This window comes from Artibeus jamaicensis, unplaced genomic scaffold, assembly GCF_021234435.1.
Source record: "Artibeus jamaicensis isolate MK-2021 breed Jamaican fruit bat unplaced genomic scaffold, CSHL_Jam_final scaffold_1964, whole genome shotgun sequence".
NCBI lineage: Eukaryota > Metazoa > Chordata > Mammalia > Chiroptera > Phyllostomidae > Artibeus > Artibeus jamaicensis.
In genome coordinates, this window is record NW_026522030.1 from 63,152,445 (window position 1) to 63,179,289 (window position 26,845).

General features: G+C 39.0%; 1 protein-coding gene across 3 annotated transcripts in view; it reads left to right on the forward strand.

Annotated features, from left to right (window-relative positions):
* Positions 1-26,845, forward strand: part of IFT74 (intraflagellar transport 74) — a 142,908-nt gene that overhangs the window by 95,021 nt on the left and 21,042 nt on the right. For all 3 annotated transcript variants that reach the window (XM_053656476.1, XM_053656474.1, XM_053656475.1), the window contains 3 exons: positions 5,205-5,258; positions 6,640-6,737; positions 7,815-7,941. In XM_053656476.1, the coding sequence (XP_053512451.1) occupies positions 5,205-5,258; positions 6,640-6,737; positions 7,815-7,941 (279 nt within the window). The remainder of the gene's footprint in view (positions 1-5,204; positions 5,259-6,639; positions 6,738-7,814; positions 7,942-26,845) is intronic.

A 26,845-nucleotide genomic window follows, 5' to 3' on the forward strand; every position in this document is an offset into this window, starting at 1 on the left:
AATCTAATGAAAAAAAGTGATCTAGTAAGCAAAATAGAGACAGACTCATAAATAGCAGGTTGACAGTTCTGGAGGCCAGGAGTAGGAGATGGAAAGATGGAGAATAAAGGAAAGGAATCTTGGACATGGACAACAATGTTGTGATTGTGGAGGAGAGGGGGAGATAAGGAGGGTAAAGGTAATGGAAAAGTACAATTAAAAAAATAGATAGCTCTGTAAGCCCTGATTTACGAGAACATCATTTGATGGCAGAAAAGTAAGAGTCAAATGAACAGGTTGTGGTGATACTCAGCCCCTTGGTAGAACAGAAAGATTAGATCTCCCCTACTCCAGTGACTGGCTAGCAGAGAGTATCGAGAAGCAATAGTGTGTTTTCAGCAATATCTCAATTCTTTTGTAACAGTCCATTCCCATGTTTTCTTTTCTCCCTGTAAGGGAAAGAAAGGCCTAAATTTATAGTGTAAATTTGGGGGTACTTAGTACAGTATACATTTTTGAAGGAAAATATATTATGCATCTCTGTAATTTCTACATTACCTGTTAAAGTACCCTGCTGATACATACTTTCTTTGTTTAAAAACCTCCTGAATCCTTTTCACCCATCTAGTTACCATAGTATTTCACACCTACCCCAGTTACAGTATTTGTGTTGCATTGTAACTTTTTATCTTTGAACACCTAAAAGATTATAAACCCTTCTAGGAAAGAATGGTAGTTATCTTGTTTTTTTTTTTATATCATAGGACCTGTTACAGTATCGGTCACATAGTAAGTACTCAGTAAATTTGGAATACATTATGTACAACCAAGATCACATCAAGTGCTCAGAATCTGAAGGCAGTTCTGAAGTCACCTTGTGTCCTTTTCCTCTCCTTTGGTCTTTTTATTCTTGATTTTAGTACATTAGATTCTTTGCTTGCCTGCTTTGCACTTCTACTAGTATATAATGATCATCTTCCCTGTATCTATAATCTTGTCCTCTCCTGTGACTGCAAATCTAAGGATAGATTTGCTAACTCCCTACCTTAGGATATCCCACATCTGAATATTGCCTTTCACAATCCCCTCACACAGTAATTGTCCAACTGAAAAATCACAAAATAGAGCGGTTCCCTAGTGCCCCAACCTCTTTTCTACTTAACAGCAGTGTATGGGAGGAGGTTTTCTGAAGCTTGGGAATCTTTTAAGGTGCATGGAAGCTCTGTCCTTTCTAATCCAGCTGGCAGCTCTATAGCTGGACACATAGACCAGATATGTCTTCAGCTCAGTTTGATGGCAACTAGGAGCATTGGTTTGAGGGTAGCAGAAGGGAGAAATGTGCCAGGTTTCTGAGTTAGATGATAAGTGTATGGTGAAGGACTTCTAAATGTAATAGGGAGTACAGACGGGTGCAGACTGTTTGGAGGAAGACTGATGAGTTACAGATAACTGGTATTAGGATGTCCTGAAATGTATCCAGATAAATATTATTCTAGTAAGCAATTAGATAAAACAATCAAAATTAGTGAAAAGATCAAATTTAGGAGTTCTTAAACCACAAGAATAAGTGGTATTTCCTTGGACATAATGTAGCATTAGAAGTCAACTAACAGCAGAACTGAGAATTTCAATGAAGAAAAAAAAGAAAGCCATGAAGAGAATGAAGAGAAGAAATTATCTGAGAGTAAGAAAACCCAGAAAGGCTGCCCTCAACAAAAACCAAAAGGCGAAAAATTGAAAAAAGGTAGGATGTATCAGTAGTGTCAGATAAGAGGTGGAACTGCCCCTGGGATTTGATGATTAAGCAGTCATATAATCTTATTGAGAACAATTTCATTGGAATGGCAGGAGGCAAAGCCTCATGCTGTCTTGAGGTCTAATATAGGTGTCCCCAACCTCCAGGCTGCAATCAGCACCAGAACCAGTCCAGGCCTGTTAGGAACCAGGCCCCACAGCACTTGAATTATCCTGAAACTAACCCCCGCCCTCCCCCATGGAAAAATTGTCTCCCATGAAAGCCATCCCTGGTGCCCAAAAGTTTGGGGACCGCTGGTCTAATAACAAAATGAGGAACTAGAAACAACACGTGTAGGAGATTCTCTACAGTTTAAAAGAGGATGACCCCTGGCTGGTGTGGCTCAGCTGATCAGAGTGCACACCTAAAGGCTGGGGGCTCCATTCCAGGTCAGGGCATGTACATAGCTTGTGGGTTTGATGTAGACCAAGGGGGTGGTCCAGAAGGTAACTGAGAGGCTTTTCTCTCTCTCTCCCCCTTCCTCTCTCTCCAAAATTCAAAGATTTTTGAAAAGATTTTTAAAGGAGAAAGATGAGATGACTTAAATTTCTGTAAAGCCTGTGTTGGAGGCCTCTTCCTAATCCCTTAATGCCTGACTAATCTCTCAGGGGTGCAACTTCTCAGACAGCCACAGCAAGAAGCTCGGACTTTCTAAGAAACCTAGGCCACGGTGGGTTCAGCAGATCCTAAATTTCCTGCTACTTCTCATAGGTTATATAATATCTGTAGGCACATCACCATCTGAGGGCATTCCAGATCTTGTGTGCTACAAATGCTAATTCTTTCTCTTTGTTGCCAACTCAAAATACATTGCCATAGGTAAATGAATGGTGACATTATTATAGCACCAATCTTAATTTGTCTATAATGTATTTTTTTAAAACTTAGTCATTTACAAACTTAATCATTCATTATGAATTTTCTCTTTCTACCCCCTCACAAATAATCATGCTGCATCAGTATGCTCAGACTATTTCTGTTCCTTTGAACTGAAAAGTAGTTCAGTAAAGTTGTTAATGCATTCAAAGCCTTAGCCTGAGTGCATTCAACATTTTTTGTTGGTTCTGGGTGTTCCCTGTTGTTTCCGGATGTCTCATAGCTAGGAATTCATGATCACTGGGTGTTTATTGTACTATGCTTAGACAGTTGCTTTTATTTTCTGCTTTTTCCTACTAGTACTGTTTGGAGGGCCTTTGGCAAGATTTTCTGTGTATCAGGGCTGTCCTCAATGAGCTTGGGAAAAATATTTTCAGATCAGAAAGAAAAAAAGACTGTTTGCTGACACAGGCCTCTGACTTTGCCTTCACCTTTATGTAGTGCTAACTCACTTCCTACCAAGAAAGTCTGTATACAAATGGAAATGTATGCCTCCATGTAATTAGGAGCTCTACCTGCTTATCTTCCTCTACACCCTAACTTTATTGCTACTATAGTCAGTACTTGGAAAAATGATATGCCTTATAGGAGGATATATGAAACACAGACTAGCCATTGGGTTTTAGCCTCCAGACTCTAAACCATTGGCTTCCCCCATTTTCTTTGAAGTCTTCTTCCTAAAGTCCTTTTATATTCTGGTTCCTCATTAAGAACCTCCTTGAGAATCTCTGGCTTATTATTGCCTCCATTCTTGCTGGACATTATCCTTTTTTTTAAATTGATTATGCCATTACAGTTGTTCTATTTCCCCTTTCATTCCCCTCCACCCTGCACCCCTCCACCCCTATCATTCCCCCCTTAATTTATGACCATGTGTCTCAAGTTCTTTAGATTCTATATTTCCCATACTATTCTTGCCCTCCCCCTATCTATTTTCTACCTACCATCTATGCTACTTATTTTCTGTACCTTCTCCCCCCTTCTCCTTCTCCCACTCCCCTGTTGCTAACCCTCCATGAGATCTTCATTTCTAGGTTCTGCTCCTGATCTAGCTGTCCTTTTAGCTTGCTTTTGTTTTAGATGTGGTTGTTAATAACTGTGAGTTTGCTGTCCTTGGACATTATCCTAATAAGCTTCCTTAGTCTCTCAGGAATAGAACAAACACAAATTTATTCAGCTTACTCTAACAGGGGAAAAGGGCTACAGCTGTCTCACTAGTCCAAGAAAATACCATGCGCCTCCAAAACTCAGTTTTGGTTACAATGAAAATCCTATTGTCATAAAGTAATTGTGATCTATCTCTGCTTATGGTCCCATTATGCAGCTAAAGTGTCAGATTTCATCCGTCTGGCCCTCAGATTTTTGCCCTTTTAAACATGTCTTTTATATATATATATATGTGTGTGTGTGTGTGTGTGTGTGTGTGTGTGTGTGTGTATAAATGAAACATGTCCAAAATGGCTGTAAGCAGCTTTTTCTTCATCTTGCTTCTCTTTTTAGTTAAAAACACCACCATGTCCTCAGTTACTCGGGTAGAAATCTGAGAGTCATATTTGACTTCTCCCTGTCTAACCTCACCAAAATCCATTTACTCTGGCTCTTAAATGCCTCAAACAAATATTCACAGCCTTACACCTAGTTTGCCACCATTCTACTCCAGGCAATGTTCATCTTTTACCCAGATCACTGTGACAGTCTCCTAACTAGTCTTACTACCTCCACCTCACTTCTCTTTGATACTTCAGACCAGAAATATTTTTCAGAAATGCAAGCTGACCATTTTTCCCCTGCTTAAAATTCTTCAGTAATTTTACCATTGTCTGTAGAAGGAAGTCCAGACTTTTATATAACCTAGCTTATCTTTGTGACATTTTTTCACTTACATTCTCTGCGTCAGCCATCCCACTCTTTCAGTTTTTGTTCTAGCATATTCATCCTCACCTTCAAATGCTTTACTTTGAAATTAATCTTCTATATTTCAACCAGGTAACTCTTATTCATTTATTCTTTATCATGTAGCCTAAGTAGTACTTTAGAGAAAATTTCCCTGAATCCCTCAACTAAATTAATTTTCCTTGCTGTGTACTTCTGTATATAGTAATCTTTATTTTTCATGATAGCACTTAGTACATTTTAATTTTAATTACCTGTTAAATATCTAAACTTCAAGCTTTGTAGGTAAAGTCAGCTTGCTATCTTGCTTGTCAATGTGAGCTGTTCAAAGATGTAATGAACTTTCTTCGGAGCTTCCCTTTCCCATCACCCGTAGTGTGCATGTGTGGGTTGAATAGCTCCAAGTTGGAACTAATATAAAGAACCACTGGAAAGCTTTTAAGTCCTTTCCAGTCAGAAGATTTCTTTGTTCCAAATAGTCAAACATACAAATATAACTGTTTTAAAAGATTCTATCATTCAGTGTACAAGAATTATACCTAATTGAAAATATTGAATATTCAATGACTAATGACATGTGGAGCACCTAAGATTTATTTCTAATTTAGAGCACTGTATCTCAAGTTTTTGAAATTAATGTTATATTTTGTATCTCTTGCAGGCGAAATGAATCAGAAGTACAAGGAGCTAAAAAAAAGGGAGGAAAATATGGACAGTAAGTGTTAGTCTTATAGATATGAAAATACTGTATTTTCAGGCAGCTGTTCACTTATACCAAATCAGATATCTCATTTGGGGAGGGTAAAATGGCTAATAAATGCAGAAGTGTGGACATTCAAAGCATTTGCCTTGAAGGATTACTAAAGATCTAGCATAGTTAGGGGATAGGTAAAGAGTTCTGAAGAGGTGTGTGTATGTGAGTATATGTTAGGAATAAATTTTAAATCTTGTACTTATAGTCTGCATAGAGAATTTATATATAGACTACTTACTGATTGAACGTGAATATTCTGTTTTACCTGTTTCACTGTGTTTACCTTCAATATCTTTCATCTTTTTTGGAGCTTTTACAATATTTACTTAATTATTTATTGTTACTTGGGTTCTGTCACTAACTGAAATTTAGTAGCTTTTGGTTGTAGCTTCCCTAAGTCCGATGTCAATACTTACCTTCCAAAAAGCATGCTATAAAGCAATAATTGCCAACTCTGATTTAACAGTATACAGATTTTCCTTTAAAATCTCAGCAAGTACCAAAAATTATATCAAAATTCATTGTTTTATGCTAACCATAAAATACTTTTTAAGTTTATTTTTTGGAAGCATCATAGAAATACTTTAAGAATGTAAATAAGAGCAAATCATGTATTGGTTCTATATTAGACAAGAAAAAGAATGATTTTGTAGAATATAATCTGAAAAAGTTATTAAATTATTTAGAGAAGATTAATGCAGCATTCTAAGTAAAATATACATTTTCAGATAATATAGGTAATTAATACTATTTTCAGAAGTAAAGTTAATGGCTTATAATACACGTTAATAATTATACATGTATAAATAGATTCTATGTAAACACAATTTTTATCTCCTTTTTATCTTTACTTCTGGGCTTATATAAATGTTTAGTTTACTTTTATCATATAAGGTCATAAAAATTAAGCTTTTAAGAGTTTAAAAGTATGTAGCCCTGGATGGTGTGGCTCAGTGGATTGAGTGCTAGCCTGCAAACCAAAAGGTCACCAGTTCGATTCCTGGTCAGGGCACATGCCTGGGTGGTAGCCAGGGCCCCAATTGGTGGTGTGCCAGAGGCAACTGATCAATGTTTCTCTCACACATCAATATTTCTATTTATTCCTCTCTTTCTCCCTCCTTTCCCCTCTCACTAAGAAATAAATCCTTAAAAAATAGAAAATTTAAAAAAGTTTGAATATACGCAGAAATTTTCTTATTGGGTACCTTTGGTTTTATAAAATATTTATAAATATTTTATAAATTTACTTTTGTAAAATGTACTCTTAAGACCTACAAATCAGAATTTATGTGGTGTTAAGTACGTCAATAGTATTCTTTCCTCATTATTTCTCAATCGGCAGCTTTTATTGAGACCTTTGAGGAAACTAAAAGTCAGGAACTGGAACGGAAGGCACAGATAGAAGCCAGCATTGTTGCGCTTTTGGAGCATAGTAGTCGGGTAGGTACCATCTACCTGTCCTGGGGTCCTCAGTGTTTTTACTGTGATTATCTTTTCCAACAAAAAAAATGCAGTGGTTTACTCTTACATTTAAACCATTTCCTTTAGCCCTGACCAGTTGTGGCTTAGTTGGTTGGGCAGAGTCTCACAAAGTCAAAGGTTGCCAGTTTGATTTGCTTTCAGGACACATGCCCAAGTTGCAGGTTTCTCTCTTACCTTGATGTTTCTCTCCCTGTCTTTTCCCTCCCTTTACCTCTCTCTGTAAATAAATAAATAAAATCTTTAAGTATTAAATAAGTAAATAAATGATCTCTTTCCTTTAAATTCTCTCAACTATTATTTTATTTCCTTAAGCTAGCTGTTAATTTTTGTCTTTCTAGCAAAATTTAGCTAACTGGTTAGATAATAGGGAAAAAGATAACATTTCAATATTACATATATGCATATGATGCCATAATCAGCAGTAAGTGAGGGACTAATTCAGAGTAATTATTAAGATTGTCTTCCATTATTAATCTATTGGAACTTTTAGAAGTAGCATTTGCACAGATAAACTGCAAAATCCAGATACATTATGTTGGAAAATGTTAATATATATGTTAATATATTTTTACATTGTAATTTGTATTGTAAATAGAAGGAATTCTGTTCTTATAATAATCTATAAGAGAACGAGATATATAATGAGTATCTTGACTCAGGAAAACATGCTTATTGAGCAGTCTCTAGTGTGGTATCATGGGAAGGAAAACGCAAGGTTTCTTTTCAATATTCTTAGTGTTATAAGATTCAGATCTGTTCTTAAAATAGTGTTGTTGCATTTTCGTGCACTTAAATAAAGCAAATGTAAAAAAAAGTCTGAATTTTAACTTAGCCAGTCCTTACTAAGAAAACCTGATTTAAATGTCACTTAAATGTAATGTCACATATTATTCTCCTATAAAATGTATGTAATAAGTGATGTATTTTTAAAACTACCCAGTCAAAACATTCAATGCTTTAGCAGTGTTTTCTAAGAGGTTTATTGAAGAATTAAATTGGTGGAATTTTTTCATTTTTATTTCTCTGCAAATACAGAATATAAATCGTATGAAACAGGTATCCTCTATCACCAATCAAGAGCTGAAGATAATGCAGGATGATCTCAATTTTAAATCTACTGAAATGCAGAAATCACAAAGTACAGCTAGGAATTTGACTTCAGGTGAGAAAACAACCTAGATTTTAAAAATCTCTCTTTTTTTTTCTGTAACAAAATGGAACTTTTAACATTTACTAATGTTATTCTCTTTGAATTTTTTTTGAAAGACTGAGGATATAATTTATGAGTGCCTATTGTTCCAGTCATTTATAACCTTAGAATTTTGTCTAACTTTTCACATCAACTTAATAGTATTTCATTGGGTAGTAGTCTTCCTCTATGCCTAGGCGAGAACTTCAGTATTTCTAGGTTTAAAAAAAAAAATCCAGTCTCTTTTTTTTGAGGAACTTTCAACCTGGTGGAACGACAAGTAAACAATTAAAATACAATGAAATAGTGCTGTGATGGAAGCATAGGAGCCATGGAAGTACATACATAGGGCTCATATTCACCCCCGTCTGGGTAGTTAGGACAGATATCCTAGAGGAGGTAATGTTTTAATAGAATTAGTTTCACCCATAATGACTAACATGAGAACAGAGCAACACTGTCTAACAGAAATGTAATGGCCAGCCACATATATAATGTTAAATTTCCTAGTAGCCATGTTAAAAAACTAAAGAGAAAGATGAAGTTTAATAATATGTTTTATTTAACCCACTGTATTCAAAATAAGATCACTTTATCATAATCAATATGAAAATGATCAATGAGATTTTTAAATCATAGCCCATCTAACTTTGGACTAGACACATTAAAATGCTCAAAAGCCATTCGTGGCTAGTGGCTATCATTTGGATAGTACAGGCAGAGAGCGTTTAGAAACAATACACAAAATTGACCTTAAAGAGCCTAGGATAAATTCATGTGAAAACTTGTGTGGAATATTTTATTTTTTGAACTAGTGAATTCTAACTATTGGTGTTCTTTATGCTAACACGTGTGGTGACATTGAATTAGTTATGTTTTTATTTGTCTACTTGGAATTACTTTGACAGTTAGTGAAATCATGGGGAATGAAATGTAATTAATATTTACACATTTAAAAATGGTGACAGATTCTTTAACTATAATAATGGATCCATAATGTTCATTTTTCTGGAATCCCAAAACCTAAAAAGCTCTTGGCAGTAAAACCTAATCTGACCAGAACTGACATGAAGCTATTTATAGTCTTTAATTATCCTACCTAGTGTGACTTCATAGTTTTTGCTGCAGTGTTCATGTACTTGATGAAAAGATGCTGACTCAGACCCTACTGTGGGAGTTATATAATAATCAGTACATGCACTATATTACTTTCCTAAAATCAGAAGAATTTTGCATTCTAAAACAAATTCCTTAGGGGGATTTATTTAAGGGATTATGGGCCTATAAATACACACCGAATGCTATTAATATACAATTGAATTTAAATTGATGATACAAGTGGACATTTGTTATTATTCTACATATTTAAGTATATTTTATCTGCCCAGATATGTTTAGAGCCTGTTTACCATGGTTTTATTCGTATGTCTGAATTATATGCAAAAAAACTAGAGGAGGTAATTCTAATTTTGATTATTACCTACTATTGGTTTGATGATGAGTATTTTTTAATTATGCTTAAAACAACAAAATTCACCATCTTAACCATTTTAAGTATACATCATAGTAGTGTTAACTCTATGCACATTTTGTGTGATTGATCTCTAGAACTTTATTTTACAGACCTAAAACTTACACCAGTAAACAACATTGCCCCCCAACCACATCATATTTTCTGTTTCTGTGAGTTTGACAACTTTAGATATCTTATATAAAAGGAATTGTATAATAATTGTCTTTTGGGGAATGGTTCATTTATTTATAATGTTATTCAGGATCATGTATGTTGTAACATGTGGCAGGATTTCCTTTTTTTCAAGGCTAATATTTCATTGTATTACATACTACATTTTATTTATTCATTTATTTGGTGCTGGACGTTTAGGTGTTTCCACCTCTCAGCTATTGTGAATAATGTTGCATTGAGCATGGGTGTGCAAATATCTCTTTGAGATTCTATTTTCAGTTCTTTTGGATATATATGACTGAATATTTTTATCTCTTGATTCCTCTTTTCTATAAGCCAAAAAATTTTATGTTTTATTACTCTATCTAGGAAATCTCTTTTTTTGAGTTTTCAACCATAATTTTAAGTTCTTCATTTATCTAAGGTAAATATTAATTCAAGTTTTTGCTTCCTTGAAGCTGTCTTTGTGTAAATGGCTGTTGAGAAACATACATTTTTAAAAAGGTAATAAATATCAATACCAGGGAATCAATTCAGATATCAGGACTTTGTATTTCTTTCCTAATTTTATTCTTTGTGTTATATTTTCTTTTTAAAAACTAGACATTATATTTTCTCTGGAGATGCAGAGTTGAAAAAGAATTAGAACAGGTTTCAATGAAGATAAGAATTTAGTTCATTACTATGATAAAGATTTTACTGAAAATTTCCTTATTAAGGTTGGAATTTTCTTTACCCCTACAATTAATTTCATTTACTCAGTTCCATTTTGTGTTTATTTAACCAAACATATAAATCATTTATTTCCTATTTCCTTAAATCATCCTCCATAAGAAACTCCTTGTATCTAGAAATCACAGTCAGAGGTTTATAGTATTTTATTTCACTTTTCAGAAATAATGAATTTTACATTTCCCTTTTGTGAATTGCCTTCCTTTTTGGTCCTTGAGGTTCTAATCTGAACTCACTTGATTTTCCTAGTGTACTCTATGTTTCTTAATGGGGCGATATCACCACCAAGGGGTCAAATTGCTCCTTGGGGTAAAGAAAAAATATATTGGATATTACATTTTGTGGCTCTTCAAAGGGTCACTTTACATAAACAGATAAAAATTACATCTCTGATCCAAAAATTTTATGAAATGGAGGCAATTGGGTAAAAAGAAATATTCTTAAAAAAAGGCTCCTTAGGTGGATAGGTGGACAATCATGAAAAAAAAAGTTCAATTTATAATTTTCTTTCTTGGTCTGATTTTGGAATTATCTGATTTTGGAATTAGGGTAATTCTGGCCTCATAAAATAAGCTTGGAAGTCTACTCTCCTCTTGAATTTTTTTGGAATACTATGAGAAGGATAGGTGTTAGTTCCGTGGATATTTGGTAAAATGCTCCTGTAAAGCCATCCAATCCAGGACTTTGGTTTCTGGGGAGTTTTTTTTTAGTATTGCTTCAGTTTCACTAGTTGTAGTCTGTCTGTCCAGATTCTTTGATTCTTCCTGGTTCGGTTTTAGAAGAATGTGCGTTTCTGTGAATGTATCCATTCTTTCAGATTGTTCAATTTGTTGGCATTTAGTTGTCTGTATATTTTCTTACAATCCTTTGTATTTCTTTGGTGCCAGTTGTCATTTCTCCTCATTTGTTTCTGATTTCATTTATTCAGGTCCTCTGTTGTTTTTTTTTTCTTGATGAGTCTGGTTAAATCTTATTTATTTTTTCAAAGAACCAGCTCTTGGTTTCATTGGTCTTTTGTATTTTCTTAGACTCTGTTTCATTTAATTCTGCTCTGATCTTTATTATTTCCTTCTTTCTACTCACTTTGGCCTTTCTTTGTTGTCCTTTTTTCAGTTCTTTAAAGTGTAAAGTTAATTTGTTTATTTGAAAATTTTTCTTGTTTCTTGAGGTAGTCCAGTAATGCAGTGGATTTCCCTCTTAGGACTGCTTTTGCTATGTCCCACACATTTTGGGTTGTTGTGTTCTCATTTTCATTTGTTTCCAGTTATCTTCTGATTTCTTCCTTGATCTCATTGTTAACCCACTCATTGTTCAGTAACATGTTATTTAGCCTCCTTGTCTTTGTGTGTTTTTCAATTTTTTTTCTTATCATTAATTTCTAGTTTCATACCATTATGGACAGAACTGATGCTTGTTATGATTTTAATCTTAAATTTATTGAGACTTATTTTGTGTCCTAACATGTGATGTCCTGGAAAATATTCAGTGTGCACTGAAAAGAATGTATATTCTGTTGCTCTGGGGTAAAATGCTATGAAGTTGTCAATTAGATCCATTTTATATAGTGTGTCATTTAAGGCCACTGTTTCCTTGTTGTTTTGTGTCTGGAAAATCTTTCCATGGATGTCAGTGTGGTCTTAATATTTCATAATATGACTGTATTACTGTTGATTATGGGGGAAACTTTGTGCACAAGTCTGCCACAGATGAAAATAAAACTACCAAGACATGATCTGCTTGGGGAGGAGAGGTGGTCAATCTCTCAAAGGAGAAGGACCAAGAGCCCCTTCCTCAATGGCTTTTATTAGGTTCAGAACACACAGGAACACAGGTAAAGCTCATCAATCAATGTCAGGCGGGAAGGATCAAACAGTAGATAACACTTCAAAGAAATCTGAGGGGTTAATCTGAGTCAGTGTCTGTCGGGTAAGGGGGTTACAAAAACTTTGGGAGACATACTCAATTCCTGCTTGGACCCTTTATCATATAAATGAAAGCACTCTTAGTGAAGCAGCCTTCACAGGACTTTAGGAATTCTTTCTTATGACTGATCACCCCAGAACCAGCTCTAGCAATCAAAGGGCTGCATCACCCTCCCAATCATAGGTTTTTAGGCTTAAATGGATTAGAGCCAGGAAGCGCTTCTCCAAGATGGAAATGGGGACTCAGGCTATGTCAGAATAGCTGGGAAGGGAGGGTCCATCACTCCCTCTTTGTTGCAGCCCCCCAAGTCCTTCCTTGAGGGCCTTTCAAGTGATTGTGTCTGGCTTAGGTTGCCCCCCCCCTCTGAGGGGTCTTACCCATCATTGACTAATAGACCAAGCATTGGGGGCCAGAGAAGGATGAAGCAGAAGCAGGGCTCCTGCCAGGGAGATAAGCTTTTTCTCCTTAGTGGCTCACAGTTTAAAGGTCGCTCACTCAGCCTTATCCATGGGAGGGTTACAGCTCCTAAAACCAGGCAGGGCGGTTCCCAACAGTTAATTTCTTTCTTTAGGTTCATCAAGATTTGCTTTACAGATTTAGGTGCTCCTTTGTTAGGTGCATAAGTATTTACAAGGGTCTTCTTGTTGGACTTATTCTGTAGTGTCCTTCTTTGTTTCTTATTATAGCTTTTGTAGTAAAGTCTGTTTTTGTCAGATATAGGTATTTTGCTCCTACCTTTTTTTTTCACTTTCATTTACATGAAATATCTTTTTCCATCTCTTTACTTATCTACTCTGCTACCCTGTGTCTTTTGATTGGAGTACTTAACGATTCACATTTAATGTGATTATTAATAGGTATGTATTTATTGCCATTTTATTCTTTATAACTATGTTTGTCTTTTTTCTTTTTTGTTTTTAAAAAAGTACTTTTAATATTTCTTGAGTACTTGTTGAGTGGTAATGAACTCCTTTAACTTTCTGGGAACCTCTTTATTTCTTATTTCATTTTAACCCATACCCTTGCTAGGTATAGTAGTCTTGTTTGTAGGTCCTTGCTTTTTATCACTTTGAATATTTTATGCCAGTCCCTTTTGGCCTAAGTGTTTCTGTTGGGCAGTCACTCGACAGTCTTATGGGAGCTCCCTTATAGGTAACTAATGTTTTCTCATGCTGCTTTTAAGATTCTCTTTGTCTTTAACGATTGCCATTGTAATTATAATGAGTCTTGGCTTGGGCCTCTTTTGGTTCATCTTCTTTGGAACTCTCTAAGTTATCTAGACTTGTTTGTCTTTTTCCTTCACCCACAAGGTTAGGGGACCTTTTAGTCATTGTTTCTTCAAATAAGTTCTCAATCCCTTACTCTATCTCTTCTCTTTCTATTACCCCTAATACTGTGGGTGTTGTTATGTTCCATTGTATGTCAACAGTCTCTTAAACGATTCTCATTTATATATATATATTTTTTTCTTTTTGCTGCTCTGATTGGATGTTTTCTGCTGCTTTGTCTTCCAAATCACTGATTCATTCCTCTGCTTCTTCCAACCTACTGTTAATTTTTTTCTAGATAGTCTTCATTTCATACATTTTGTTCTTTTCTGAATGGTTCTTTTTTTATGGTTTGTATGTCATTTTTCATGCTGTTACAGTTTTCACTAAGTTCTTTGTAGTTATCACTAAGGTCCTTGAGGATCTCTATAACAATTTTTTTAAAATTCTATATCTAGTTAATTGCTTGCCTCCATTTCATTTAGTTCTATTTGTGGAGATTTCTCCTGTTCTTTTATTTGGGACATTTTTTGTCTCCCAATTTCGGCTGCCTCTTTGTGCTTATTTTATATATTAGATACATTACGTCTCCTAGTCTAGGTATGATGGCCTTATGTCTACTACATGTGTCCCTTGATGTCCAGTGGTGCAATCTCCTTGACCACCAGATCTGGGTGCTCCAGCAATGTCCCTTGTGGGGGTTATGTGAGCCCTTGTGTTATATTGAGTCTCAACTGCTATTGGCTGATTTGTGTGTGGGTTCAACCCTCAGGCTGGCTGACTTTGAGGATAGACCTTGAGCACAGTGTTTGAGCTGTTGTTTATGGCAGACCACAAAAGCAGAATTCACCTCTGCAGGGTCTGGTGCATGCCAAGACCTCCCATTAGATATGCTGCTTGTGAAGTTAATTAGATCCTGTTCTGATGTTGCCTGAAGCTGTTCATTGAGTGTGTTGGTTCTGGGGCCTCTTGGGAGGGACTTTGGTGTACGTCAATGTCAGACACTGCCTGTGATTCACCCTGGGCAACCTGTTTGGAGCTACAAAGCTGTCCATAATTTGTGGCTATCTTTGCTATGACTGGGTGCATGTGGGAAACACCAAGCAGTGCACCACCAGCACCAAGTCCTGGGGCAGGTCAGCAAAAGGCCCAAGGTACCCTGAGATTTGCCTCTGCCTGCCTCCACCTGCTGGCTGACTGTTGCACTCAATCTCTGAAAGAGCCTCTGGTGATAATGATGTTGCATGATGAAGGTTCTCAGTGAGTCACCAGGTAGGGGAGAGTGTTGTTCACCTGATTGATACGGGTGCATTTTTGGTGCCAGTGCTGTGTCTGAGGTCACTGAGCAAAAGTTCCAGGGTTTACCAGGTCTAGTTGCAACCCACCAGGTATCTGCAGACCTTTGTGGTGGGGTGGGGTTTCAGGAAATCTTCAGGGTGATGCCAGCAGAGTTTACTGGCCCAAAGAGACCATGATTTGGCTGTGTGGAGGGAGAGCTCTGCTCCATTCTTCAGGCATGCAAAGGAAAAAGGACCCCTGTCTTAGAGCCACACAACTCAGTCTGTCCTAGATTCTTCTGGGAGCCTGAGCTCAGCAGGGCAGGACCACTAGGAGTCAGGAGGATGGGGCTAGTGTATCTTCTGTGAGGGGAAGTGGCAGTCAGGCTTAGGGGAAGGAGGGAGGAGTGGCCCCCAACCCCAGAGCAACACAACTCAGTCACTGACAGACCCTGAATCTGCACCCCTGGACCTATACACCCTAGCCCAGGCAGCTGACTCCTCAGCACAGTGTGAGCTGTGCAGAGTGGGGGCAACAGGGAGTCCAAAGGGTGGAGCTGTTGCATTCCCCCAGGCCGATGTTGTGAGGGAGTACTCCACCCAAGAAAGATGATGTCTGCAGTTTGGGAGAAGAACTCAGCTCAGGGATCTGGCAGCTTTCCCTTCAGCTCTCTCCCCAGAAATACACACCCCAGTCTCTCCTCACAGGACTCTAGTCGGCTTCACCCTCCCTCCACCAAAGCCCCAAGTGAGTGACTGAGAATGAGATTTTGTGTGTTGGCCCTTTAAGAAGGCACCTGTGTCTCTAATAAACTCAGTGTCTCCCTGGTAAACAGAATCTCCACTGTTTTTCACAGCCAAATATTACATGCATGCCTCTTCCCAGCTCTGGTTTCTGGGCTACAGAGCCTGGATATGAAGTTGAGACTGCACACTCCTCAGGGGGGACCTTTTTACCTAAGATAAATCCATCTCAATCTCTGCCCACACAGGAGACCTTTTCACATCTCCACCCTTCCTACCAGTCTCAATGTGGCTTCTTCTATAAGTCCTTGGTTATAAAACTTTCATCTAGCACTCTTTAGTTGGGTACTTGGTGTTAGGGTGGTTGGTGACATGGGTAGTGAAAGAATTCACAAAGAGAAAAAAATGTAGAGAATAAAGTTTTTTATTCACTTCCCAAGAAAGAAGAGGGGCATGGTGTGGAGAGATACACCAGCATTGAGGGGTAGGGGCTTTGAGATCTTATTGGATTATAATTGGATTAAAAAGGATGGCAAGGTTGCTGTTGTATGGCCCTGGGCTATTGCTGCATTATAATATGAGGCTGCAGTTTGTTCCAATGTTATCTTCTCCCTGTGGCTATTAGTTCTGTTCTTACTTTCCAGTAATTTCCCATCCTGGAGACAAGCTCAGAAGAGTAAAACGGGAGTCATGTTTATGAAGGTCACAGGCCTGCTCAGCAGATGGTACCACAATAGCAAATGGCTCTGGCTTTACCCTTTCACTCCGGTTGATAGTTCTGTAATTTAGTCGTCATTCCCATTTGGTCCTGGGAGGAAGTGAGTGTTACTTCCACTTACTCTGCCGCCATCTTGGATCCCCCTCCATCTGGTTCTGCCTATTTTTTAACTTGGTTGTTTGTCTTCTTATTGTTAAGGATTAAGAGGTTTTATACTAGTTCTTTAACAGATCTGTGCTTTGAAAACTTTCTTCAAGTCTGTGGCTTATGTTAAATATGATTAGGAGACTGACTTCCACAAAAATGTCCTCCTCTTCCCTCTCTCCTGCTACCCTTATCATCAAAGCTTCAGTCTCTTCCTCCAGAGAGAGCCTGGTGTGTCCCCATGTTCTCTGCTTGGAGGGTCCCATTTCTGGGCAGATAAGATGTTACGTCACTGACAGTGGTCTCACCTGGTGCCCACAGACCAAATGGACTCACCTAACCTGACTTGGAAGGAGACAAGGGCTCTCTCCCTCATGCCCTCTGAGGAGAGCCCACTCACAGAAGCTGAATGTGTTGGGCTGGGGACTGGCACAGGGCCAGGGCAGGGATCACTGCTGGAGGACCTCTGTGGTTTGGGTACTGTGGCCTGTCCTAAAGCCTTGATCCTGGTCCTCTGACTTTCTGGCACCCTCTGTTAGGCCCCTTGTAAGGTGAACAAACTCAGGTGGGTCCTGCTCTTGCAACTGAGAATTTCACCTGGATAGAGCATGTTCCCCAGGTGGTCCTGTGACTGGCTGAGCCTCCCTAGACCTGCTTGCTGGCTGAGAGGAAGGGTCGCTGCCCTTGGAGGGACAGGAAGCAGGCCCGAATGTGCAGGCCCACACCCTCTTGTTTCCTGAATGGCAAGGCCAGGCTGCTCAGCTCAGTGAGTTATGGAGCAGGTGGGGCTTTGTGAGTTAGAGGTTGGGGGTGGGGGAACATGGGGGAGGGCAGAAGCAAGATGGTTGGGACCTTCCAGCTAAGTGTGTCACTCTCAGATACCTTCATCTCTTCCACTTTCATCCCCTCCTCCTCTCTCCCTACCCCAGGTCTCAGTAACCTGCACCCCTGCATTCTCAAACAAGACTCAAAGTGAACAGGGTGACATTGGATATAGGGAACTGCCCCCCAACAGTTCCCTTAGACTGAGAATCTCCACTTCTAGAGACCTGTCCTAAATAAATAAACATGTATGGACACAGATGTTCCCTTCAGTACCAGGATGGGAATGAAAAATCAGAAATGGCCTGTGTTCCACAGCAGGTTCTTTGGAAATTCTGATGTGGGGACACAGAAAATGCTAAAGAGGTAGAGAACTGACTAGCAGGGCCATTCCCCTAGGGAAACAAGGTTCTGGAATGGCATATACCCAGGAATTCTCTGCACCCAACACTCACAAGTGTACGGACACACACAAGCACCCACACATGCATGCATGAGTGTGGGAACACAGGTACACATACATGTGCATGCCAACACTACATGCACACTGGGAAAGAACTGGATGATGAGCACTGCCTGTTCTTTACTTGATTCTGAATTGCTTTTAAATGCATTATTGTACTATAATAAACCTTTATTATTTTGTTTTAAGTCCTTTAAAAGTAAAAACTAAATAATTTATTTTCCTACATATTTATGATAAATTAATAACATTAAACATGTGACTTTAATATTTTTAGAACTGTCAAAGTCATACATGCATTATAAAAAATTTAGACATCACCTCAAGGAGAAGGTGAAATTTGCAAATTCCACCCCAGAGGTGCCCATTATGAGTGGCTTGGTGGGTATCTTTCATGCTCTATTTGTCTTGTTCTGTTTTTCTTTCTCTGTCACACGTATACTCATTCTCATACATGTGTGTATACTTATTAAAATCACACATATGTGGTCTAACATGTAGCACCCTGGATGCACACGGTTGTTCCATGTGCCTCATATAAGAGGATCCTTAAGGTCTTTATCTGTCAGCACGTAGAAACCTCTGCACCCATGTTAGTGGCTGCCCAGCTTCCCTTGTCCATGTGGACCATTATTGGTGGTTCCCATTCCCTCTCCATGGACATTAGTGTTTTTTCTAATTCCTGGCTATTTCGTCAGTGCTCTGATAGGTAGTCTCAAAAATACATCTTTGAAAAATTGTGCAAGAATTTCTGTGGAGTAATCTCCTAGGATGAGCAGGGCCAGGTGAAGGTGTGCACCTGTGGAACTCTGATGGGTCCTGCATGCTGCCCTCCCCGAGGAGGGGCCTTTCCTCCTTCTCTCTAGGGGATCTGCTGGGGCCTCTGCTTCCTCACTTTGTCCCCAGGCTGGTCGCCACCAGATGAGAAGGCTGTAGTCTGATGGTAACAGTGCTCTGTCCCCAGTGTTTACAGTGTTGTGTCCTCACTGGAGAGGTCAGGCATCTCTGACATGCAGAGATGTGTGCACTGCCTCTCACTGCAAGTACACATGTTTGCCCTTTATCGCTTGAGAAAACACCACCTTTTAAGAGTTTTCTGCACCACCGGGATGTTAAGTCTTCTATGGTCTTGGGTTGTGAGCAGTGCATTCCAGCTTGTGGTTTTTCTTTTCAAATGTCTGCATTTTTCTTGTTTTTGTTATGGGCACAGGAATAGCCAGCCTGACTGGCTTCTGGCTCTGGGGTTATACTTAGCACAGTAGTCTCTACCCTGAGATGATACATACACTTAGTAAATGGGCTTTTCGTCTTACATAAGGCCTCTAATCCATCTGGGATTTCTCTTTCCAATAGCAAAAATAAGGTTTCAGATAAAAAAACAAGTAAAAATTTGTGAGCAGACACAAAAAAGATACCTATTGTAGTCAGATTCCATTTATAGAAGACATCGAGAATAGGCTTGAGTTCTGCAATGACAGTGACTGGCAGCCAGTTGGGAGGCCTCAGGCCGGTCCCACCCTAGTTGATGCTGCTTTTGCCACTGGACTTTCTACTCCCCAATGCAGCCTAGGCCTGTTTCTGCACAGATCTCCATCTAGAGGAAATAAAATTTACCTCCAGAGCTGGGGATAAACCTCAAGCAGAGGACATCACCCACACTCCATGTCCGCCCATCCAGCCTTGACCTGGGGTGTGAACAAGACCAGCCCACCAGGCTTCTGGACCCTCCTTTGCCTGTTCCTGCTTAGGGCAGACCCTGCCCGCGTGAAACCCCCTTCCACACACAGACTGGGACAGGACATAGGGTTGCTTGGGTAGGATCAGGGTGGTAGCCTCACCTCCAGAAAAGCACCTGGACCTACCTATGCCTCTGGGTTCCACTGTGAAAAGGGCTTCAGGCATCAGGGCTGAGTCTGGATCCATCAGTGACAGTGTTCAGACATACATTCAGGGCTTCCTTTTGTTTGCTGGGAGTTTTTTGATTAGTGCTTGGATTTCATTATTTGTAATTGGTCTATTCAGATTTTCTGATTCTTCCTAATTTGATTTTGGAATATTGTTTATTTATAGGAATTTGTCCATTTCTTCCAGGTTGTGCAATTTGTTGACATATAGTTGGTCATAATAGTTTACAATCTTACAATCCTTTTTTATTTCTGTGGTTTTGGCTGTTACTTCTCTTTCATTTCTGATTTGATTTATTTGATGGACCACCTTCTTAAACCATGCACAAGAATAAACTCAAAATGGACTAAAGATTTAAATATAAGATTAAAAACCATAAAATTCCTACAAGATAACTTAGGCAGTAAGTAAAATCTTGAACATTTTTTATAGCAATAGTTTTCTAATATATCACCTCAGGCAAGGAAAACAAAAGAAAAAAAAAGATGGGATTATGTCATACTAAAAAGTTTTGCACAACAAAGGAAACTTTCAACAAAGTAAAAAGGCAGCCCACTGAATGGAAGAACATATCCACCAATGGTATATCTGATAAGGGGTTAATATTCAAAATTAATAAAGAATTTTAGGGACTTCCGCCAAGATGGAGGTATAGGTGGATGTGCCGTGCCTTCTCACACAACCAAGGTTAGGGACAACTAAATATTAGCATCAGAAAACACAACCAGAACACGGAAAATTGAACTTTTCGGAAGTCCGGTAACAACAAATTCTTCAGCCCAACCGGTAAGGGGCGAAACCGGCGGCGTCTCGTGAGGGGTTGCACAGGACTCCGGTCGGACGGACCCACGTGCGGAATCCAGACGCACGGGTTCCAAACCCAGGATTGGACCTAGTGAGCGACCGAGCAACCCACCGGGTGAGCGACTGCTGAGGAGACAGTGGGGAGGCGGTGCTGCGTGTTGACTGCAGTTGCCTATCTGTGGGCGAGCGGACAGGCGAGGGAGTGGGCGCTTGGACCGGGCCTGGCGGTCCCCGTGGCCTGCGGCAGTAGAGGGCGCCGCCATATCCCCGCTCTGACCACGCCCCCACATACAGCGTCACAACCCAGCGACCTGGGAGTCCAAGGCGCCGCTTCTCACATTTAAAGGGCCAGAACAGACCAAAAATGTCGCAGGAAGACCTCAGAGCCCCAGAGATAAATCTAAGCGACGAAGAAATAGCAAAACTCTCAGACGCACAGTTTAAAACACTGGTCATCAGGTTCCTAACAGATCTGGTTGATTATAGCCACAAATTAGAGAAACATATGAAGGCTAAACTAAGGGAAATGAATGGAATTCCACAGAAAACCCATAGAGATGAAAAGGAAACTGGGACTCAAATCAATGAAGTGGCCCAGAAGAAAGCAAATAATGGCCAAACAGAAAAGAGTCAAGGAGCAAGAATTCAAAGAAATGAGGAGAGTCTTAGGAACCTCCAGGACATCTTTAAACGCTCCAATATCCGAATTATAGGGGTACCAGAAGGGGGAAAGACACAACCACCAGTGGAAAAATTATTTGAACAAATAATAAAAGAAAATTTCCCCAATCTGGCAAAGGAAATAGACTTCCAAGAAATCCAAGAAGCCCAGAGAGTACCAAAAAAGTTGGACTCAAGAAGAAACACACCAAGGCATATCATAATTACATTAGCCAAAATTAAAATGAAGGAGAGAATCCTAGAAGCAGCAAGAGCTAAGGGGACAATCACCTACAAAGGAGTCCCCATCAGACTGTCAGCAGATTTCTCAAAAGAGACCTTACAGGCAAGAAGGGGCTGGAAAGAAATATTCCAAGTCATGAAATCTAAAGACCTACAACCAAGATTGCTCTATCCAGCAAAACTTTCATTTAGAATGGAAGGTCAGATAAGGTGCTTCTCGGATAAGACCAAATTCAAGGAGTTCATCATCACCAAGCCCTTATTATATGAAATGTTAAAGGGACTTATCTAAGAAAAAGAAGTTAAAGAAACATGAACAGTGAAAGAACAACAAGCTCACAGTTATTAACAACCACGCCTAAAACGAAAGCAAACTAAAAGAACAGCTAGATCAGGAGTGGAAATATAGAAATGAAGATCTCAAGGAGGGTTAGCAACAGGGGAGTGGGAGGAGGAGATGGGGGGAGAAGGTACAGAAAATAAGTAGCATAGACAGTAGATAGAAAATAGATGGGGGGGCAAGAATAGCATGGGAAATATAGAACCTAAAGGACTTGGGACACATGGACATAAACTAAAAGGGGGTAATGGTGGGGATGGGGGGGCAGGGTGGAGGGGAATGAAGGGGGGAATAGAACAACTGTAACAACATAATCAATTTTAAAAAATAAATTTAAAAAAAAGAATTTTAAAAATTCAACACACACACCAAAACAATCTAATGAATAAATGGGGAAGGAACTGAATAAATACTTCTCCAAAGAGGACATACCTATGGCCAATAGACATTTTAAAGCTTAGTCAACATCACTAATTATCAGAGTAATGCAAATTAAAACCACAATGGGCTATGTCACCTCACATTCATTAAAATAACTGTCATCAGTAATCAACAAACAAGGACTTCCACTGAGATGGAGGCGTAGGTGGAATCACTGCCTTCTCCCACAACCAAGTTTAAAAACAACAAAGTTTTAGCAACAAAAACGCAGCCAAACCACAGAAAATTGAACTATACTTAAGTCTGACAACAACTAACCCTTCAGCCAAACCGGTAAGAAGCACAGAGCCAGCAACCGAGCGGGGTCCGGCAGGAAAGACCCACCGGACCCACCGGGGTGCAGGAACCAGGCTCGCCAGCAGCCATGGGCAGATCCCAGGTGTGGAGTAGTGGGCAGACCTACTGAAGGTGCAAGGCAGTGGACCCACTGAGGGCTGACCGCAGTCACATATTTGCACGCAGATAAACCAGTGAAGGAGTGAGCAGTGAGACAGACAGACGATGCAGGCCCCAGTGGCGGGAAGCAGCAGAGGGGACCGCCATTGTCCCTCTTTGACCCCGCCCCCACATAAAGCGTCACAAACCAGCGATCTGGGTGGCCCCGCCCTGGTGAACACCTAAGGCTCCTCTCCTTAAACGTAACAGGCACGAACAGAGCGAAATATGACTCAAGAACACCTCTGAGCCCCAGAGCTGATAAATCTAAGCAACGAAGAAATAGCCAAACTTTCAGATGCACAGTTCAAAATACTGGTGATCAGGATGTTCACAGAACTGATTGATTTTAGTCACAAATTAGAGGAGCATATGAAGGCTAAACTAATTGAAATGAAGGGAAATGCACAGGAAACCAATAGTAATGGAAAGGAAACTGGGACTCAGATCAAGGGAGTGGACCAGAAGGAAGAAAAAAAATGACCAAACAGAAATGGATGAAGAAACAAGAATTCAAAAAAAGGAGGAGAGGCTTAAGAACCTTCAGGACATCTTTAAACGTTCCAACATCCAAATTATAGGGGTACCAGAAGGGGAAGAAGAACAGCCATGAGTGGAAAAACTTATTTGAACAAATAATAAGGAAGAACTTCCCCAATCTGGCAAAGGAAATAGACTTCCAGGAAATCCAGGAAACTCAGAGAGTCCCAAAGAAGTTGGACCCAAGAAGGAACACACCAAGGTACATCATAATTACATTAGCCAAGATTAAAATGAAGGAGAGAATCCTAGAAGCAGCAAGAGATAAGGGGACAGTCACCTACAAAGGACTTCCCATCAGACTGTCAGCGGATTTCTTAAAAGAGACCTTACAGGCAAGAAGGGGCTGGAAAGAAGTATTCCAAGTCATGAAATCCAAAGACCTCCATCCAAGATTGCTCTATCCAGTAAAGCTTTCATTTAGAATGGAAGGGCAGATAAAGTGCTTCTCAGATAAGATCAAATTCAAGGAGTTCATCATCACCAAGCCCTTATTATGTGAAATGTTAAAGGGACTTATCTAAGAAAAAGAAGATAAAAAAGATGAACAGTGAAAGGACAGCAAACTCACAGTTATTAACCACCACACCTAAAACAAAAGCAAACTAAGAGGACAGCTACATCAGGAGCAAACCATAGAAATGAAGATCACATGGAGAGGTAGCATCAGGGGAGTGGGAGGAGGATAAAGAGGGAGAAGGTACAGAAAATAAGTAGCATAGATGGCAGGCAGAAAATAGATAGGGGGGAGGGCAAGAATAGTATGGGAAATATAGAATCTGAAGAACTTAAGACACGTGGTCATAAACTAAAGGAGGGATTGGTGGGGGAGGGGTGTGCAGAGTGGAGGGGAATGAAGGGGGGGAATAGAACAACTGTAATGGCATAATCAATAAAATATATTTAAAAAATAAAAATAAAAAATCAACAAACAACATGTGTTGGTGAGGATGTAGAGAAAAGTGAGCCCTCATTTTCTGTTGGTGGGAATTTAGATTGGTGCAGCCACTGTGAAAAACTGGATTTTTCTCAAAAATTTAAAAATGAAACTCCCTGATGACTCAGCATTTCCACTTCTGAGAATATGTCTGAAGAAACCTGAAACTCTGGTTGGAAAGAATATATGCACCTGTGTGTTCAATTTATAGTGTTATTATTGATCAGTAGCCAAGATTTGGAAGCAACCTAAGTGCCTACCAGTAGATGAATTGATAAAATGCTGTGGAATATTTACACAATAGAATACTATTCAGCAATAACAAAGAAGGAATCTTTACCTTTTGTGACAGCATGTGTGGACCTAAAGAGTATCATGCTAAGTGAAATCAGCCAGTCAGAAAAAAAGAAATACTGTATGATTACACTTATATGTGGACTCTAATGAACAAAATAAATAAATGAAGTAGAAACAGACTCGTAGATACAGAATTCAGACAGCTGTCAGAGGGGAGGATGGTTGGAGGGCTGGGTGAAAAAGGTAAAGGGATTAAGCAAAAGAAAATAAACATAACTCATAGACACAGGCAACAGTATGGTCATTACCAGAAGGAAAGGGAGGTGGGAGGAGATAGAAGAGAATGTAGGAGGGTTAGATGGTGATAGGAAGAGACTTGGCTTTGGATAGGAAGAGAAGGTGAACAACACAATACAGTATACAGATGATGTAGTATAGAATTGGACACTTGAAATATATAATTTTATTAACCAATGTCACTCCAATAAGTTCAATAAAAAATTTTTTTAAAGTTTGAGAAGCACTGGTATATTACATGAGTAAAAAGGCAAGGAACCTGTCAGCAATAGTTTTTATTTATATTTCTGGAAAGGAAACTCCAGGGAATAAACAAATGCGCTGATGGCAGAATATTTGAGAAACATTTCCCCAGGTCATAGTGGTTCCTTCTGAGATTTTGCTACTGTGTACACACTGCTCAGTAAACTTTGCAGCTTCAGAGCCTATCAGAAGGAACTGGTCTGCATCCTCTTCCTGTCTCTTCCCTGGGAGAAGATTTTAGCTTTTCATCAGAACCTGCTGTGAAAGGAAGATAAACTTTACCCTATACCAACCAACCATTTTCTCTCTTTTGGTAATAAAAGCAGTTTCTGTAGCTCCTAAATGTATTTCCTTTATCTTAAAATGAAACTTGTAGTTAGATTTATATAACTGTTTTTGCCAGTCAAATTGTACAAGCTAAGTATATTTCTTACTTAGAGCATCAAAACCATAAACCAAAGTTGACTTCCTTAGCACTTTAATTCTCATCTTAACTATTTTCTTTTTAAATTTTGTAAAGATTTTAATTTATTCTTAGAGAGAGGGAAGAGGAGGGAGAAAGAAGAGAAACATTGAAATGTGAGAGAGAAACATTGATCAGTTGCCTCAAGTGCACTCTCAATCAGGTACCTGGACCACAACCCAGGCATGTGCCCTGACAAGAAATCAAACCAGCAACCTTTCAGTTAGCAGGTCAGTGCTCAGTCCACTGAGCCTCACCAGCCAGGACTCTTTCTTAGAAAAAAAAATTTAATGTATTAAGTTCATTGATACAGATTTTATATCATAGGCATGTACACTTGAAACCTATATGATCCTATTAAGCAGTGTCACCCCAACTATTTTCAACCTTAGAGATAGGAAACCAACTAAACAAAATCCTCTCAACAACAGTTTATTCCATAAGTTTATATGTTTTTAATAACATGTTAATATGGTTGAGTCTTAAGACACTCCAGGGGACAAAAAATGTTCAAGTTTAGTTATACCAACATAAAAAAAATTTCATTGCTAAAAAAATGCAAATTAAAATCACAATGAGGTATCACCTCACACCTGTCAGAATGACCATATGAATAAATCAACAAACAAGTTCTGGCAAGGCTCTGGAGAAAAGGGAATCCTGGTACGCTGTTGGTGGGAGTGCAGACTGGTGCAGCCACTGTGAAAAACAGTATGGAATTTCCTCAGAAAACTAAAAATAGAACAGTCTTTTGACCCAGCAGTTTCACTGCTGGGATTATACCCTAAGAATCCCAAATCACCAATTCATAAGAATCGAAACACCCCAATGTTTATAGCAGCACTATTTACAATAGCCAAGTGCTGAAAACAGCCTAGATGCCCATCAGTAAATGAGTGGGTCAAAAAAACTGAAACATTTATACAATGGAATACTACACAGCAGAAAGAAAGAGGGAGCTCCTACTTTTTGTGACAGCATGGATGGAACTGGAGAATATTTCACTCTCCCTGTTTTTTATTTGCTATTTAATGGCATGTTCCTTGGCTAAGTGAAATAAGCCAGTTGTTGAAAAGACAAATACCATATGATCTCACCTATAAGAGGAATCTAATGTACAAAACAAGCAAAATAGAACCAGGGGCATAGAAATATGGAATAGACTGACAGTGACCAGAGGGGAAGGAAGAGGGGTCTAATGGTGGAAAAGTTGAAAGAACTACTCAAAGAAAATGTATGAATGACCCATGGACAGCAGTGTGGGGGTTGACTGTGGGAGCAGAGGTGGATTAGGCAGAGGAGGGCAAAGGGGGAAAATTGGGCCAACTATAATAGAATAACAAAAAAAGAAAATGACCATTACACTATAAAAATGTATTAGATATGTGAAAAAATAGAAAATATGAGTCAAAGGAAAAGCAGTCACCATACATTGAACCTAAGATAATCCTGACATTGAAATTAAAAGACAAATACTTTGAAAGTTTATAACTC